General features: G+C 35.0%; 1 protein-coding gene across 19 annotated transcripts in view; it reads right to left on the bottom strand.

Moving 5' to 3' along the window:
* Nucleotides 1-389: 389 nt before the first annotated feature.
* LOC116843453 (SET and MYND domain-containing protein 4) overlaps nt 390-18,426 on the bottom strand; it is a 291,340-nt gene continuing 273,303 nt past the window's right edge. For 17 of the 19 annotated variants that reach the window (XM_032813872.1, XM_032813870.1, XM_032813871.1 and 14 more), the window contains 2 exons: nt 10,481-10,696; nt 390-2,664 (listed from right to left, as the gene is read on the bottom strand). In XM_032813872.1, coding sequence (XP_032669763.1) covers nt 2,334-2,664; nt 10,481-10,696 — 547 coding nt within the window. In that variant the 3' untranslated portion in view covers nt 390-2,333. Of the gene's footprint in view, nt 2,665-9,545; nt 10,404-10,480; nt 10,697-18,426 lie in introns of those variants that run through there. The other 2 variants (XM_032813864.1, XM_032813866.1) reach the window with 2 other exon arrangements.

Genomic DNA, 18,426 nt, shown 5'->3' with positions numbered 1-18,426 from the left:
CCCATTCAGTACCGCAAGATTGCAGCATTGCAAATACATTACGAAAATGCTGCAACGTTGTTGTGAGATGGCAGCGGCAGTAAAATGTTCGCTTTCAGGAATATTATAGTATAACACTGTAGCAATATTGTAAAGTATTGTAAAGTGATATACATTTAGTAATACTTTGTACATAAACATGTTGGCATAACAACCTTACAACATGAAGATAAACTATGCTGGAACGCATGGATTTTTTATAGAAAGTTTTAGAATAATATAATTTTATGAGTTAGAAAAAGGTGACACATGCTCTGACATGTGTATGAAAGGGGAAGAGGTAAGATATTCTTGATTTAAAAAAATTCCAAGTATATAGACACCAAAAATTGGAATAAATTATGTAAATATAAATTCGTAATTATATTTAATGATTAGCAACATATCAAATAATATAGCAATATATGCAACAAATCATATTAAAAGTTTTATTGTAATGTTTTATTGTATATGTTAACTTTTTTCTTTATTTCTTTATTTCGATTAAATATTCCTATATACTTACGAAGTTTGTTCATAAAAATCTGCAGTATCCCTTTGGTCATTGTGCGTATTATAAAAACACAGGGGTAAGATTATTGAGGATTATTGAACACTTCTCGAGATAGTTTATATTTTGTTACAACTTGATATTTTTCAATACGAGATATGAAATATCTCGTGAATTATATTTAATTTTCTGTAATCTCACTTTAATACTATTATACATTCAGTTGCAAAATATTTAGACATAATAAAGTTAGAATCTCACTAAATTATATCAAAATTGAGAGTCATTACAGACGAGCTTTCGGAACAATTACATTATTAATTATGTTGTTAATTACATTTTTACTACGCAAGCTGATCGGTCGGTAATGATTCCCAATTTTGGTGAGCTCGCAACTTAATAGTGTCTAAACTGTTCTGTGCGATTGACTGTGCGATATGTCATAATAAACACCAACTAAGAGTAAGATTACATTAATTTCCCACTCAGCAATGTAACTGTTACGTAACACTCGTGTTATTACATTTAATTATTATTTCAATAATTATTATTGCAGGACAATTATATTATCACATAATGGAAATTTGATGATTAAAACAATACATTTGCCTCATTAATGTAATTTAAAAAAATTGTAAAATTTTTATCAACTGACTGTCTCACGTTGTAATAATCATAAGAGTCTATTTGGGTTTTTATGTTAGTCACGATAGTTTTATGATAGATTACTAGGATAATATAACGAGAGGGTAATATAACGACAAAAATCGATTACTAATATTAATCTTTACCTAACCTAGTGTATATATCAATGTGTCTGCAAACTACAACGAAATTTTTTAAAGTTTTCTTTAAGGGTTTCTATATTTCTTGCGGCAATTTATTTCACTTCTAGATAGACAGATATTCGTAGATTGGGCAGCAATTTTACTAATTGATTTGTAAAGGTTACGTCCTTTAGTCATATGGCACACATATCTATCGTGTGGAATGGCGAAATAAAAATACAGAAGAAATACGCAAAGAATTATAAAAATTTGCACAAAACAATTTTTTTAGTAAATTTGTCATTGCATCGATATAATAAAAAATTTATATCGTTGCGTGATGGAAATTTGATTTAAGTCAATATTTGCCTCATAAATGTAATTTGAAAAATTACATTTAAAAAATAGAGCTTTTGCCAACCGATTGTTTCACGTCATGAGTCTATCTGGGTTCTAGTATACATAAATACATCAAATTATTATATTTTCACAATGTTTATGAAGTATCGCTAGTATGTAACATGATGAAAATTATCTATGCAATGTCTCTGTAACATTGTACTGTAGTATAGAATATTCCTTGCAGTACAGCTGCAAGTTTCTGCGCTGTATGTGTGTGCGTGCTCGTGCTTGTGTGCATTAGCGATGATGTGCGTGCGTGCGACATTACGCGCCGTTTGCGCGAGAGGACGGCTGCCTTTTTGTCGCATTGTTCCTCGGTGAGAAGCTTTATCGCGTCGGCGTGCGAATCGGCAATCTCGCAACCGGCAATAAAGATAACATCCCTCTCGCGCGCGTGCGAAAAGCCCAAATTTCGTACCCCCTCCGCTCCTAGCCGCCCGTGAAATTGCCATCTGACGTTGCGGCGCGATCAAACGCTGCCGCTCCCGTCTTTTATTCGCGGCGATATCACGGCCGCACACGGGCGTGCTTACAAGAGGAGCCGCGGATATGCGGCTTCTCTCTCTCTTCCACTTCCTGCCGCTTCTGCTCCTTTCCCTGCGCCACCCCCGCCTCTTCCACTGCGTCCGGCGCGCTCAAAGCGCCGTCGGTCTCCAAGTATTCCCGGAGTCAGCCAGACAAGAGCTTAAAGCAATTTCGGCCAGGTGCGTGTCCCGGTGCGGTGGACAGGCGACTTGGTGAAATCTCTTCAGGGCGTCGCGCAACATCCCGATCGCCTCGCCGACCCGCTCGTCCTCCATACTCGCCAATCCGCGAGCATAGAGTGCCTCACACTCCCGCAGGGACGCCAGACGATCCTTCAAGCAGATTTTCTTTTGACAACCCGAACATTTTATCAGCTTAGATGGCTGCTTCTGTTGCTGCTGCGCCCGCGAATGCAATCTGCCGCATCCCGCCGTGGGACACCTGTACGGGGGAGAGATATCAGAAGGATATTCCGCAATTTTCTTTTGTGCGTCGACGACTTCGTTAGACTGGGAGCACAAAGAAGAACGTGAACAGTAAAACTGAAGCAATAAACAAATTGATCAACCACAGTCGATGATTCTTTTTACGATCCAAGAATAATCGATTGTATAATTGATTAATTTTTTTACTGCTTACGTTTCTCGGTGTGCCATCCGCTTTAAGACTCACCTACAATATGCAGAGTGAGTTTGACGTAAGAAGTTAGACTAAGAAATAAAAAAGAATTGGTTTCGCTTATTATATTCTAGCTCTCTTACACCGGAATTTCTGTTATTTAAGAGAAGGGAGTATGATGATGATATATATCAGATTCACTCTTCATTTTCGAGTGAAAATATTCACTCGACGATTCAGAATGAAAAATTCATTCATCATTCACTAAAAATCATTCGAATTTGAGTGATTCAATGGTCACTTTATTTTTCGAGTGAAAATGCATTTCAAGAAATTTAAAGAATAAATTATAGTACTTTGTATCCTCTATGCGCATACAACGTAAACTATGTACTCTCTAAATTTCTTCAAGTGAAATTTTACTCAAAAAAGAAAAAAGTGACCACCGAGTCACACGAATTCAAGTAATTTTTTTTATCCATACGCAGTGAATTCTCTACCTTGAATCGTCGAGTCAATATTAAAGAGATTATAAGACAATTATATCGTATCAATTTTAGGTATTAATTATAAATGTAATGTTAAAAAAAATTAATTACTCATAATTTCATTTATGTGACAGATTAATAGATTTATCTCTAAAGATAAGAATGTAACCAGAGAATTCTATGAACACTAATATGTTTAAGAAACAACATTTATAAATGTATATTAGGGCAAATTATAAAGATTAAATAGAAATATATTCTCTTCATTAATTTTTTTACAAATCGTATCTTTAAACAACAGATTATTCATTGTCTACATAGGTGACATTACATATTCTCTAAATTTCCTGATATGATATCTCACTCGAATGAAAAGTGGCAGTATTTTCATTCGAAGTGATAGAAAAATATTGTCTTTAACTCAAGATTAAAGAGTGAATCTTATATACACTCCACTGTCAGACGAACACATTCGTTCTAATGGAATTAAAAATTCGTTTATATGAAGTCAGAATCCACTTAAAATTCCAGTCAAACATTCACTCTTGCGATTTTAAGTGACAATATTTTTTTATCACTCCGAGTGAAAATACTGTCACTTTTCATTCGTTTCGAGTGAGATATCACATCAGGAAATTTAGAGAATATCAGTTAAATAATAGGAAAAAGGACTAATTCGAGTTCAAGCACAAAATTAATAGTGCTATGTACCATATGGGTAAAACCTTCCTGTTAGGAAATAGAGCAATATTTATTGAACATGAATACTCAATATAAATAATCAAACGTTTCGGCTCAATCATGAACCCTCTTCAGTGATATAAAAAAAAACTCAAGGTTTACAAAACGAACGCATTACAAGTAAAAGAATTAATTAAAGACCTTAATAAAATGACATGAATGTTATTCGCAGTATTATAGCTGACAAGACTGTTACCCGACTAATATTAAGAAGTTTAAATTAATACTAGGAAGTAGCCGTCATAACTATAAAAAAAACCATAAAATAAAATAAAAATAGGTAAGATTAAAATATAATAACTAATAAAACGTAATAATAGTAATAATAAAACTTTTAGCCGAGCTCAACAAAGGTAATATAAATTACCTTTGTTGAGCTCGGCTAAAAGTGAAACGATCCTGTCAACGATAACATCGCCACGTCTAAGTAAAAGAGATAATAACAGATTTATATACACGAGCATTAACATTGCGGCGACGACTCTTGGAAGAGAAGAAAACAAGCAAAGTTTTATTTTCATAATAAGCCGCAGTAGCTGTTACCCAGTTATTCTGTGCCCTTTTGAGAGTTAAGTCCATACTTTTGAAATTTAATGTAAATCATTTCTGATATCAGGCGTTTCAAGTAATAACGTTCCTTATGCAAAACTTTGGCTTGATCGCAATTGAAATCATGGTTTTTTCTCAAACGGTGTTCTTGTATGGCCGTTAACTCAACTGTAGAACTCCTTGGTATTCTTCTATGCTCAGCAATGTGCGTAGAGAGTCTTCTACTAGTTTGACCAACATACGACGCCTCACAACTACTGCATTGCAATTTATACACAACGTTATTATGGAAACCAGGAGGCAACCTGTCTTTATGCACACGAATCATTTCTGATAATTTATTATTGCAAGAATAAGCAATATTTGTCAAATTATTTTTAAAAGCAATATTTGTCAAATTATTTTTAAATATTATTAAATATTTTATATAATTATATTAAATATTTTCAAATTATTTTTAGAGAATATGTAATGTCACCTATGTAGACAATGAATAATCTGTTGTTTAAAGATACGATTTGTACAAAAATTAATGAAGAGAATATATTTCTATTTAATCTTTATAATTTACTCTGATATACATTTATAAATGTTGTTTCTTAAACATATTAGTGTTCATAGAATTCTCTGATTACATTCTTATTTTTAAAGATAAATCTATTAATCTGTCACATAAATGAAATGAAAATTTCGAGTAATTAATTTTTTTTAACATTACATTTATAATTAATACCTAAAATTGATACGATATAATTGTCTTATAATTTATTCATTCTTTCTTATATTTTAATATAATCTGCAATATTTTATACATATTTTCATATTTTAAGATAATATTTTAAGATAAAATATTTTAAATTCCTTGATTAATAATTAATATATTTATTCATTTGTTTGGATTAATGTCTCTGCTACTTCTGTACCCGTAGAAAATATCTTTAGTAAGAGGCTGGCCAAATCATATCAGAAAGCAAATTTAAAGTTAAAATATGATAGAAACGACAGAAACAACAGAGATACTGATATTTATTATACTGACATGTTGATATTTTTCGATCAAAATAAAAATAACTCTTTAAAAATAATTCCTTAATTAAAATATTTCTGAGGTGCTTCATACTTTCTGTTTTATTATATTTTTTAATTTGAAATAAAACTGATTAATTTTATATAATTACTTGCTACCAACTAGAGAGATCCCCAAATAAATAGATACAGTCATTTTATTAATAATTTTTAGAAATCACAGAACTGTCTAAAAAAATAATCAATAATTGTTGATATAAATTACAATTGTTGATAATTATCAATGGAGTAGAATATTGAAAGTTCTCAATTTTTTATGTCCGTGCTTTCATGCTTTTCAACGGAATAACAGGTTTGTCCTTTTTAGCTGAACTACACGGAAAAAATAACTTCGTTAGTGTAACTAAATTTTCTGTTACTTGGGGACCAGATGAAAAACTTGGTTATAGGAACAGAAAGATTCCCGTAGAGAGTTTCCCCAGCCAATTGTTTTCCGTTATCTTAACCGATTTTTAATGCAGCTGAATGCTCAGATGAATGTTTTCAGTCACAGTAACAGAGATATTATTTCTCGTCAGCGAATTTTTCTCCTGGTTTTATCCATTTAGTAAGTCGAGTTGAATTTTTTTTTCCGTATACATGGAGAAAATGTTATAACTTCTTTTCATATAAATTTCTTCCATTTTACCATGCTTTCTAGTAGTGCAAAAATAAATTGTCAGTTCAAAATTATCTTGCTGAGAAACATGTTGAATTTTTTAATAGTTTTTAAAATATAAATTCTAGTTCTTGAAATATAAATAACATGTGCGAAACATAAAGATAATAAATTAATGTAGAAAATGCCGATATTTTCCTCGGCTACAGAAAATTCTGTTATAATTACTACTATGTAATTTTCTTTTTTCCATTAAATTTATTATTAAATTGTCATAGCATGTTTACTAAATACTAAAAGAAAAATTATTATTACTATTATTATAGACATAATAATATTATAGACTATTATTATAGACATATTAATGAAACGAGAAGTCCTCGTTAAAATGTTTAAGAACTATCGAGTCGATGCTGTTTATTGGCGAAAATTATTAATTCTCAAAATCGGATAATTCCGATTTTGTATTTTATTCGACAAACATGACAAACTTTTTACATCCTAATATGCAACCCGGCGTTAGAGGGAAATGGAACGAAATTCCAGTGCAGCACTAGTTCAGCTAAAAAGAACAGGTCGAACGAAACGTTGCGCGCGAACGCGACGCGAAATGCGAAAGGTCGTGAAAGCATCTTAATGGGTATTAAATTGTTCCTTCGAGCAACAATCCCTCAATACCGAGCGAAGAAGACACGCCCGAAAGGGCGAAGGACTTTACGTTCTAAATCGGTCTTTCCATCGTCCGTCGTCGTCGTCCTTGTCGTGATTGTAGACCGACGCTGGCGTCTTTTTCATTGACCCCGACGCACTTAGGAGAATTACATTTGCGTTAGCGCGACGATGAAATAATTACTCGTAATTGAACTTTTGTTCGCGCCGACCGGCGTGCGGAAGTGTGGGAGGGCGGAAGAGGATGAGGGAGGGGGGAGGGAAGGGTGATGCGACCGGTGGCGCTCTCTCAAAGGGGGAGAAGAGTACCGCGCGCGCGGTAGTTTATTTCTCGGGGAAAAATACTGTCGTCCGACCGTCGTTGTTGACATAAAGGACGCGTAACGAGTGGCGCTATCCGGCGCAGCAGAAAATTACCGCGAAACTGATAAAAGCACCTGGCCCGCCGTGCCGTCGGCGTCGCAAAGATCTCACGACGGCGAACAGAAGTACCTTTGACGGGAGCGTCCTTGCGCTTCCCTTTGAGAACTTCGCCTCGTTCGCCGGGGACTTGCGGTTTTTAACGATCACTAAAAACATCTGCTAACTTCCGTCTCCTCCTCCCTCTACTCCGCTCTGCCCTTGCCCCCGCCATTCCGGGCTGCTTGTTATTCTCCTTGCGTGACACTCTTGCGCTTTTGCGGCTGCTATCACGTCTCTGTCGTTTTTGTTGTTTCTCTCTCTCACTTTCTCTCTCTCTCTCTCTCTCTCTCGATACTTTTAGAAAGTATCTAATCGCACACCACGGTATGGCTCTTTTGGGATTCGAACTTTACTCGCGAGAGAGAGAGAAAGAGAGAGAAAGAGAGAGAGCATTTTTTTCACAAGAGTTTTCGTTAGCGACGTACATTCTTAGAACGAGCACTCGAAAATTATTGCGAAAGCAATTATTTGGCAGAGAAATAGTGCGACAAAGACCCGTTAGCTTGGTACAAAAGCTAGGCCATATTTGTCAAATGAAAAAAAAATTAAAAGTATCCAGTATTTTGAAAAATTAATAATTTTTATGAAGAGAATAAACTGCATTGATTCGGGATTTTTTAGACATTTAACGAGGACTTCATATTTTCCTTTTGATGTCAGAACCTCCTAGGAGAATTTAATGGAAAAAATGACAAAAAAATTCTCTGCACCAAACTTTTACTATCTACGTATTTTCGCATCCCTATCTTTTAATATACCTCTCTCTTTTCCTATAACTCTTTAATGAGAGATCCTCACTTTGCTTGCTAATTAGTATTAAACAGGTTAACAAATGATATCATTTCTAGAAAAATGCTAATAAATGTATTTGTGAATTTATACGATCATGTATAATAAAGTTATCTTTCTCTATTGAGATCTTATTTTAAATTCGATTCGGATTCTCTAGTAACAAAGCGGCTAAATCATTTATCTTATACTTCTTTATATAATTACATTTATTTGATAATTTATTTAATCCTTATTTCGTTTTACTTTGCTTTCACAGCTTCTCTTGATAGCACACATACACTAATGGAGGTTACTGATTCATTAAAAAGAGAAATATTTAAAATTTGAGAGACTGAAAGAATTTTCTCTTTGCTGCATCAATTTCACGTTCTCTATACAGAATCTGTATGAATATTTTGTCTAGGTACATAGAGAAAACTCCAATAATGCCTTCTATTTCCCATTACGGTATTTTATATTTCGACTCGGGTGCTGTATTTACATATTATTGTATCATAACTGTTAGTTTTGAGAAGGCAACTCAATTATATTAACCTGTAACAGGTACAATGGGGTCCCAGGGACCCTAACTAATTTTATTTTCATGATAATTCTTAAACTGTTCACTGTATGACGCTAATATCTTCAGTACTTTTCGAGTTTAACAGTTTTAAATGTGACAGAAGAAAAGATCATCGAGTTATTTGTAAGTAGCTGTGAATTATGTGTATTTGTTTTTCATCTGGGGTCACAGTGACCCCATTGTACCGTTAACGTTACTTTTTATAAAAATAATTTTCTTAATCTTCAGCTCAATATGACTCATTCTTCAAAAGAGTAAAAGTTCTTGCTTTTCAGTTAGTAGAACCTGAACTTAAGAGACGTCTTACAACTCAATATATTCATAAGCCATTGCGTTTAATAATTTCATCTATTTTAAAAATTGAAGAAACTGAAAGATCTAAAATTATTTTGCCATCCAGAGTAAGATGTAATAAATGTCCTAGAAATAAAGATATGAAGTCCAAAGAAGTATGTGTAATGAACCAGTATGCATCAAATGTACAAGCACTATCTATAACGATTGCATCTAAAAACCCTCTAAGATTTTAATATTGTATTTAATTTAACAATACTTATTTATATTTTTTATATAATCTATAATTTGTGGGCTTAGATTAAAACATAAATTTTTTTCTTTTTCCGATTATTTGTCTTTCAGTGTATTTTATTTCAACACTGTCCACATTGTATTTATTTTATAATCAGTTAACGTTTTATTTTTAGATTACTGGAAAACTGAGACTGTTATTACATATGTCTAGTTGTAATATAATATTCGTAAAGTATTATTTTCGAACTATAAAGCGTTTTTCTTTCTATTTTTTATTATCATGTTAAAAATGGCAAAAATTTACAGTGGAATCCGGCGGACACTGTACTTATAGCTTGACTAAAAAGGCATCGTACCTGTTACGAGTTAAATGTAACAATAACAATGCATATATGCATGCACCGCGTAGGAGAGACTGAATCTAGTTGGTATGTTAAGGGGTATGTCAGTCATGTAGTTTTTTTACGTATTTATCGTGAAAGAAACAGTAGAAACAAAATCATACAATATTCTTGTATGATTGAAAATGTGCTTAATATTGAAAAAATATTGCATACATCTTTCTTTAAAATCAAAGTGACAATCACAGACCCGGTCTCCTCTATATCGTATCGTAACTGATCGGAGAGGAGGATGAAAAAGCAAATAACTGAAATATAAAGGCGTTTCTACTGAAACTAAATGCGTTTCAACTGAATTGATCTACTGAAAATTAAGATACCGAGAGAAGTGTGTATTTGATACTTCAAATATCTACCCTAGAATGGAGTGCGGCTACTCAACGAGACGATCACCCTAATTGTGTTTCAAGCAGCGTACGATTGCAAACGATTCGGGGTGACTTCGCCGAGAGGCTCTACTAGTTGTGAGAGAGAGAGAAAGAGAGAGAGAGAGAGAGAGAGAGAGAGTGTGTGTGTGTATGTGTGTGTTAACGTCGAGCGTCTTAATTAAACGCACTTGGCATTATTTCCGATCGATATTGCTCCTCCTCGGTAATCTGTCGAGAGGGAGACATTCGAACGGAGAGGTTACTGGGAGGTCCTCTTGGGTTGGGTGAACAGGCGGGAGAACTTGGCCCGGTGGGCTGTATCGATAAGACCGTTCATTCAATTCAATTACTCCGTTAATGAGCTTGATGTCGGCGAATTTAAATGGACTTACCTCAACCTCGCGGAGTCGTTCGTCAGATTCTCAAAGCGCGGCCAGTCCTCCTGGCAGGCGTTGCATCCGCACCGGAACCAATATCTTGCCGCCAGTGTCCTTTGACGTTCAGCGAGGGTCCTCTTCGTAAATATGGGCCCGTAGTTTTCGGCAATAACGTCGCCAGGCCGCAGACCGCGAGTCGCTCTTATTACGATGTGCCGGCCGACGAAGTATCTGTTCGATGCCGACCAAAAACGCTAGTAATGGTGGATGGCAGGTGGCGAGGTGAGGGTGCCGTGCAATTCGTCTCTTCGGTTAGTCAGTTAGTGCAATTAACGTCAACGTTAACGTCGCGACGATGATTAACAGTCGCGGGCACGCGGCCGCGGGACGACGAGTCGTCGACGCGACGGCGTGGACTACGACGAGGCGAGGCCAGGCCGGGGTGTGTCTCACGCATGTTGGCTGAATTAACTGAACGCGAGTTAGCAGTTGGTTCGGTGAATTTTTACGTGCCGGTTGTAATGAATTTTTATGTAGTCGTGGCGTGTGGCGTAAGAAGGAAGGAAGGGAGAAAGGAAAATAGTCGAGTGACACGTTGAGAGTTCTCTCTATTAAATTTCTTGGAGTAAAGTTTCACTTGGAAAGTGGAGTGACTAAGTCACTCGAATGACTTTTCACTCGTATAGAATGAATTCTTCACTCTGAAACTCGTTGAGTGAATATTCTCGCTCGAAGTTGAGTGAATTTTACTACCGTCAACAAACTACAAGAGTACTCCACCGTCGCAGGAAAGTATTCACTTTAACGGATTGAAACATTCGTTTATATAAAGTCAAGATCTACTTTACACGGAAAAATACATACTGCATTCAAATAAATGTGACTTGTTTTAAATATTTCATAAGTTTATATACAGCCATAAATCCATCTATTATAAGTTCATCATAAGCATCAAATTTATTCAAAATACATTCTGAATCTTGTAAAGTTTAGCGTTTCGATCAAGAATATTAAATTAAAATAAAAATTTTCACGGTTTTTTAATTACATAGAGTACAACTATTTTTTCCTCGCTAGTTATAATATTCTTATAACATTCTTGAGAATAGATAAAGAGAATAGATACTTTTTTTTTAGGATATGATTCTTAGTATATAGTTTTAATATTTGTAATGATTATATTTTAAAAGTAGTTTTCTAGTTTAGTCTAAAAAATAGGAACGAATTCTTACGAAATTTTTCCAAAGAAATGAATGAAAATATCAATATAGGATTATAACCATTCTATTAATCGCTTTTTTAAGCATAAACAATTTCTTATTAAAAAAATAATTTCTTATTTAATTCAAAAGAATTAAAATTTTGTCCAGCTTTTTTTGTGCTAAGCACGATGTCGCTGCATGTCACTGACTGGTAGACAACATTACGGTTCATATAATAATCTAAAACACACAAGTGGGACCAGAAACTGAGTATAAAAATTGTATTAAATTTTCTGGATAATGAACCTTTGTTTTATGCAGGAAGTTGAAATTTTAACAAAATAGCGGTACTTCAAAGTTACAAGTCAGTTTTCCTCTATCTCTTTCGTTCTTATTTAATATCTCGGGAAAAAATACTAATTTTGGACATTTTCCAAAAGAAGTTTATCCTTCAGTAAATTTAATATTCTTTTTAAATTTTCTCATCCTATTTGTTTTATATTACACGACATAATGTTGTCCACCGTTACAGGTGTCAGGCGACACTACGTTCAGTACAAAAAACTTAGATTGAATTTCAATTCTTTAAAAATAATTTCTCTGTATTTAAAACAATGATTAATAGTACGGTCAAAATTCCATACTGATATCTTTGTTCACATATTTTTTAAAAGAATTCGTAAAAACCTTCTATTTCTCGACTATCTAAACCAAAGTCTTACCTTAAGACTATTATCAAGAAAATATTCTTTGATGAAGATAACCATTACTTAAAAGAAGCAAAGCAAATTGAATATAGCAAATTGAATCGCTTTCCTTAGCATTAGAATGATATTTTTCTGTGTTCAAGTTTGAGTGAAACATTCATTCTTGCGATTTCGAGCGGCAGTATTTTCATTATCACTTCGAGTGAAAACACTGCTACTTTTCACGCATTCTGAATGGTACTCCACTCCAAGAAATTTGGAGAGAGAGCTCCCTCTCGTTTTTATTTTTCACGAAAAACGGCCGCGTTAAATTTACAAGGGAATCGCGTGAAAGGGTGTACTTTCATCGCGGTCAGTTCGTTCGATCGTGGTAAACTAATAGTTTCGAAAACATGAAAAACCATTTTCAAACGCATATAGCACATTTCTCGTCGCGGAACGTCGATAGGCGCACCGCGGCGCTAGCCTGTTGTGTGTGTGTGTTTTTTTTATCGCTTAGGCATTCTTTTCAATAAAATCGCACGCGTGCACGGGCGGCTAACGGACGCGAGAACGAGTTAAAACAGCGTGTCGAAGGTCATTAATCAGTCGGCCGTTCGGAAAGGACCAGAGGTTACAGCCGAGGTGCAAGTGAACAAATCGAAAGCCGGCCAGGACGACGCAATTATTACGCGATGAAATAATAATCGTAATCATCACAATGGTCCCGACGATGTTAATAACGCGAACAATAACAATTTGCGACTGCGCCGTAAAGCAGATGAGTTTGTGACATTATGGAATAATGAGCGAGCTGGTGTAATTTCGCGCATAATGGCCGCGACCCGCGCGAAGTCATCACAGGGGAGAGAGAGTTTTAGCGTTGCTCCAAGTACACGCAAATCCACGTACTTAATTAGCGTTAATAGATTTGCAGTGGCGGTGGCGGTGGCGAAGGAGACGTCGCGGATGCGTCCGTAAACACGTTGCTCTCCTCTTCTGGCAGAAGGGAGGGGGAGAAACGACCGCACTCCCGCCAATTACACAGTTTTCCTCTTTCCCTTCTTATCATACTACGGCGCATCACACGATTTATTCGAACGCCGAAGTTAACGGGTAGTTTGTTTAACCCCTTTGCCCCCTCTTCTTTCTGTCTTCTCTTTCCTTCCAAAGATATACATGCGCGACGATAGAAGTACAGCTCGCGCGAATTACTTCGTCGCGGTGCCCGGGAGACTTCGTCAAGTTTCGATCGTCGATACGCGCACGCGGAAATGTGCTCGTCTGTGTGCACGTGTGTGAGTCGAAGTTTTGATTCTCCACGTTAACCCAGCACAAATTCCGTTGAACTTGGAAGACCGACGGAGAATCCCGAGATATAACATTAGACTGCCTATTGTCCTACCTTGATGCTACAAATGGCGGCTCACCGCCGTTTCCTTCATGCTGAGGCTTAAGGGGCTCTATTCAGTTAAACCAAAATACTTAACACTAAACAAAAATTTAACGTAACATACATGTTATCGCGAGGAAGGGGAATGTGAGGATGTTATAAAATAAAAATCCAACGATGGAGTCTTACAGTGGATACTTTGCGCTTAAAACTACAAAAAAGACGTTCGCGCGATGATTTTTCACGGAGTAACGCTCGTTAAAATTTTACCCATTTTGCCTATAATTTTTAGATACCATATTTTTTTCGAGCACAGTATATCTCAGTTCTCGAATGGTCAATCTTTTTCTGAGTATACGAACAGTTAGATAATATTTCACTGTGTATATAGCGCAAGTCTCATCAAATCTCACGAAACTTGTTTCATGACAGAACTACTTAAATGACAACGAACTATAAATGTCAGCCCCAATTTCGACTCGAGTGTCTCCTTATTCTCGGTAAGTTCGTCGAGCGTCTGTTGAAATTGAAAGCATCCTGTATAATAGATGATTTGACACACCTGGAAATATACGATATATGGCTGCCTGCGTTCCGACGTCCTCCGTCATAGCTTTCCGATTCAGTATCCTGCTGCTGGCTGCTCCATCGTGACGCTCCGGAAACACCCTTACTGACACTGACACCCGTGCAGATACGATTCGATCGGAGAAACACGAGTTAATTAACGTGACGCCGACGAGAGCCTGATGAAATGTTTCAGGAGCCGGTGAAATATTTTAATCACCCGGCGGAAATCGTAAATAACTCACCAGTACACGTCGCTCCGGGTCGCTTGTCGGCACGGGAGAAAATGACTCGGTTACGGCAAGTACGCGACATATGAGAGTGCCGAAACAATAGGCAGACGGGTAAAGTGTGAACATATTCCCTGCCAATCGTTGCCCGCCAATCAGCAACACGCACTTTCAGTAGTTTATATATACATTGAGGGATATTATCTTAAAATCAACAAATATTTCTTTGATGAGTGCTATTAACATATTTATTTAAATCTAAATTCTCTTTATTTGAACCAAATATTACTTAAATCAGGTAAACAATCAGGTAAACAACATTTGATTTAAATAAAAAGAATTTAGATTTAAGTAAATATGTTAATGGCACCCATCAAAGAAATATTTGTTGATTTTAAGGTAATTTTTCCTTCAGTGTATATAACGACAAAATTAACGCTCTAAAAATATTTCGCATCTTTTCAAGGTCGTCAAATTTTTGAATAATGAGAGATAACAAAATAATTCCCAAGTCCCATTTTTGAGTGCCATTATATAAAAAAAAAAAATGACAATACATACCAATTTGCAACATTTCAAAGCAGGGCAATAGCTTACACAGTTTTATATCGGAAGACTCTTCATGAATTTTTCTTAAGTTCAATCGAATTTGCGAGATTAATCTTCTGGAGATTAAATTTTTCTCGACTTCTTTTCCTCAACCAACTCGTAGGAATTCTGCTATTTCGCCACAATATTACGTGGTTTGCGTTTATTTCAATATTTCAATATTCAACTAATGTGTTAAATTAATGTAAAAAATTGGTCGTGCTTGTCAAAAATAAAATAGAAAACGAGATTATCCAATAATTTTCAAATAAGTTCTTTATATTAGTTTCAATATGGAGAAAATGACAATAAATAACCATTTATTGCAATATTTGAAAGCCTGCATACTTGGAAATGCTCTATCTTTTCTTTCTTTTTCATTCAAAAATTTTAAGCGATTGTTTGCAAAATGGTAGAGAAATTTTGTGTTTAGTTTGACCTGATCTACATGTACACGAGATATGAGGCAATTTGCGTCATTTACTCTATATATCCGCCAATCTATCACATCTATCCATCATAGGTAACAAATTTACTTAAAATATATTCAGAATCCTATCAAGTTTAGTATCTCAATCAAGAATATTAAAGTAAACATTCGATTTGCTTACTACATATAGCCAAACTAACATTTTCTTCGACAAACTTTTATAATATTGAATAAATTCTTTTGAAAATATGATAATAAGCTTTTATAAAATTTGTGATGAGTATAAACTTTAAAAGACTATTATCAAGAAAATATTGTTCTTTGTTGAAGACATTCATTAGTTAAAGGAAGAGAAGTAAACTGAGTAATTGTTCTTCTTAGCAGAAGTAGTAGAATGATATTTTTCTGTGTATAGAATGTTAATTATTTTGGATAAATGTACTTCGAAGACATGCTATGATTTAATAAAAAAGAAATGTTTTCAACCGGCACCATTTTACTTTCTTTTCGTTTAACTGATATTATTTTATTTTCTTTTTCTTTGAAAAAAAAAAATTAAATTAATAAGTTATAAATGAGAGAAAACAAGAGGAACAATTAAGGGAGTCAAAATTGACTCCACATTGACAATAATTACTGGCATTGGCAATCTAAAGTTGATGGAAAAATGACGAGTCTTTTGCAACAATCTAATAACAACACGAATTTATACAATAATATATTTATATCAAGTATATTATTAATGAATAAAATGTTGGTTTGCAGTATTGACTGGAACGAGAGGCGATGTCGAGAATAGACTCGACGCAGGGCCGCAAAGAGTTAACGTGGAAGCAAAATTTCGACCCGGGACACGTACGTGGGGCGCGCGCTCTCAAAGATTAACGTAGATCCGTAACGCCGCGCGGCAGCGTAAGGATTCGCGGGCGCTTTTTGCATGCACCAACACTTCGCGGAGGATGGCTGGAGTGGGTGGGGTGGTTTTCCGGCAACACAAAGGGGGTTGCTCGCTCGAGTGCTTGGAAAGAACTTTGCTTAACAGACCACCGGCAACCGCGCGACCCGATTAATAATTCCCGCAAGGACACAAGCGGTTGTGTACCGTCTGGTTATACTAATTAGCTCTCATCTGCCACGACGGTTTACTCTTTCGCACGGCCACGTTATTACTATGCAAATCAAAGCGAGTCGCGCGCACTTTGCCGGACCGCCAAAGTTCGGCGAGAGGGAGAGAGAGGGAGAGAGAAAGAGACCGTGTGCGTAACGTATATCGTGTTTCTCTATGTGTGTATATGTGTGTGGCTAAGTATGTAAATATGTGTGTGTGTGTAACCGTGGAAATTTCATAGCACACACACGCCACACAGGATTCTCAACGTTGATCGCTTTGAGTTCAGAGTTCGCGGAGCGGCTACGCGACCGCTCGAACCTTTGACGACGGTCTTTTATTCGCCTAATTATCGCACTCGATATTGCAGCTATCGAGAAGCTATCGCACAAACGACGATTGAAAATTAAAAGAGATCGTCTAAGGAGGATCGTTTGAGAAATAACACAACAGGAGGAAGCAAGAGAGCGGTGGTTTATTTGTTCTTTTCTTTTCACTCTTTTTTCATCTTATTTTGAATTGTCAGAAAGTATTTAGAATGTATCCATATAGCATGTGTATATATCGATATAAATGTGTTTATATATTCCAAACAAATACTTCTTCAAATAGCACGTATACATGTCGATATAGATATGTCTGTATATTCCAAACAAATGACTCTAAGTTTAAGACAACTAAGTAAACAAGCACGAAGTGTGGTCGTTATTTTACTGTGCAATTATATTAAAAGACAAGCACGAAGTGTGGTCGTTATTTTACTGTGCAATTATATTACATGTAAGAAGACGTGTTTACATTTCACAAATTTCGATATGTTTACATTTAACAAATTTCGTACGTTTCGACGGTTGCTTTGAACCGCTAATGCTTCAAAGCGACGGCCGAAACGTGCGAAATTTGTGAAATGTAAACATTCAATCTTCTTACATGTAATATAATTACACACTAAGAACAGGGTCTTTATTAACACGGGCTCGCTACCACGGTTTATTTGGAGAACTCTCCCCATAAATTATATTGTATTTGTTATGTAATTGTGCAAAATACAGCTTAGTCTGTTAATGTGAATGCAGAAAGAAAAATTGTCACTGTCACACAGATATGTCGTTGGTAGCGAATGTGTTAAGTAAAATTAATGTTAAGCAGAATTGCAAATTTTGAGTAAAGATAAGCGTCAAGTGAGAGATTGGTGCGTCACATATATGCGACGCTGGGTAGCGAACGTATTAATTTAGTTTTCTATACGAAGAATATATCGTACTAAATATTACGTAAGTATTATACATGTAAAATATTAGATATATCTATTTTAAGATATACTATCTTAAGAAGAAAATCTCAAAAATTATATTTCTTTTTACCATGTTTTTTGTAAAGCTGGAATATAGTAAAATTGTAGTATATATATATATAAAACATTTAAAACTTAAAATAATATGTCTTGTTTCCTCTACATCCCTTATAGAAATATCATACTAAGAATCATTGATAATTACTTATTATCCAGTATTTTTAATACTAAAAATAAGTAATTATCAATGATTCTTAGTATGATATTTCTATAAGGGATGCAAGACATGTGACAACTAATCCTGGATATGGGATGGATACATTTGCACGAGTTTGCTTACAACTTAATAATTTTTTTTATGTAAATATAAATAAAAATATAAATAAAAAAAAATAAGTAAATAAATAAATAAATATATATATATATATATATATATATATATATATATATATATATATATATA

The sequence above is a fragment of the Odontomachus brunneus genome, unplaced genomic scaffold (genome assembly GCF_010583005.1).
Source record: "Odontomachus brunneus isolate Ranch 3 - 2012 unplaced genomic scaffold, Obru_v1 Obru_scaffold_033, whole genome shotgun sequence".
NCBI classification, from domain to species: Eukaryota; Metazoa; Arthropoda; class Insecta; order Hymenoptera; family Formicidae; genus Odontomachus; species Odontomachus brunneus.
Note: the sequence above shows the minus strand (reverse complement) of the source record. Positions and strands in the feature narration are given on the sequence as shown.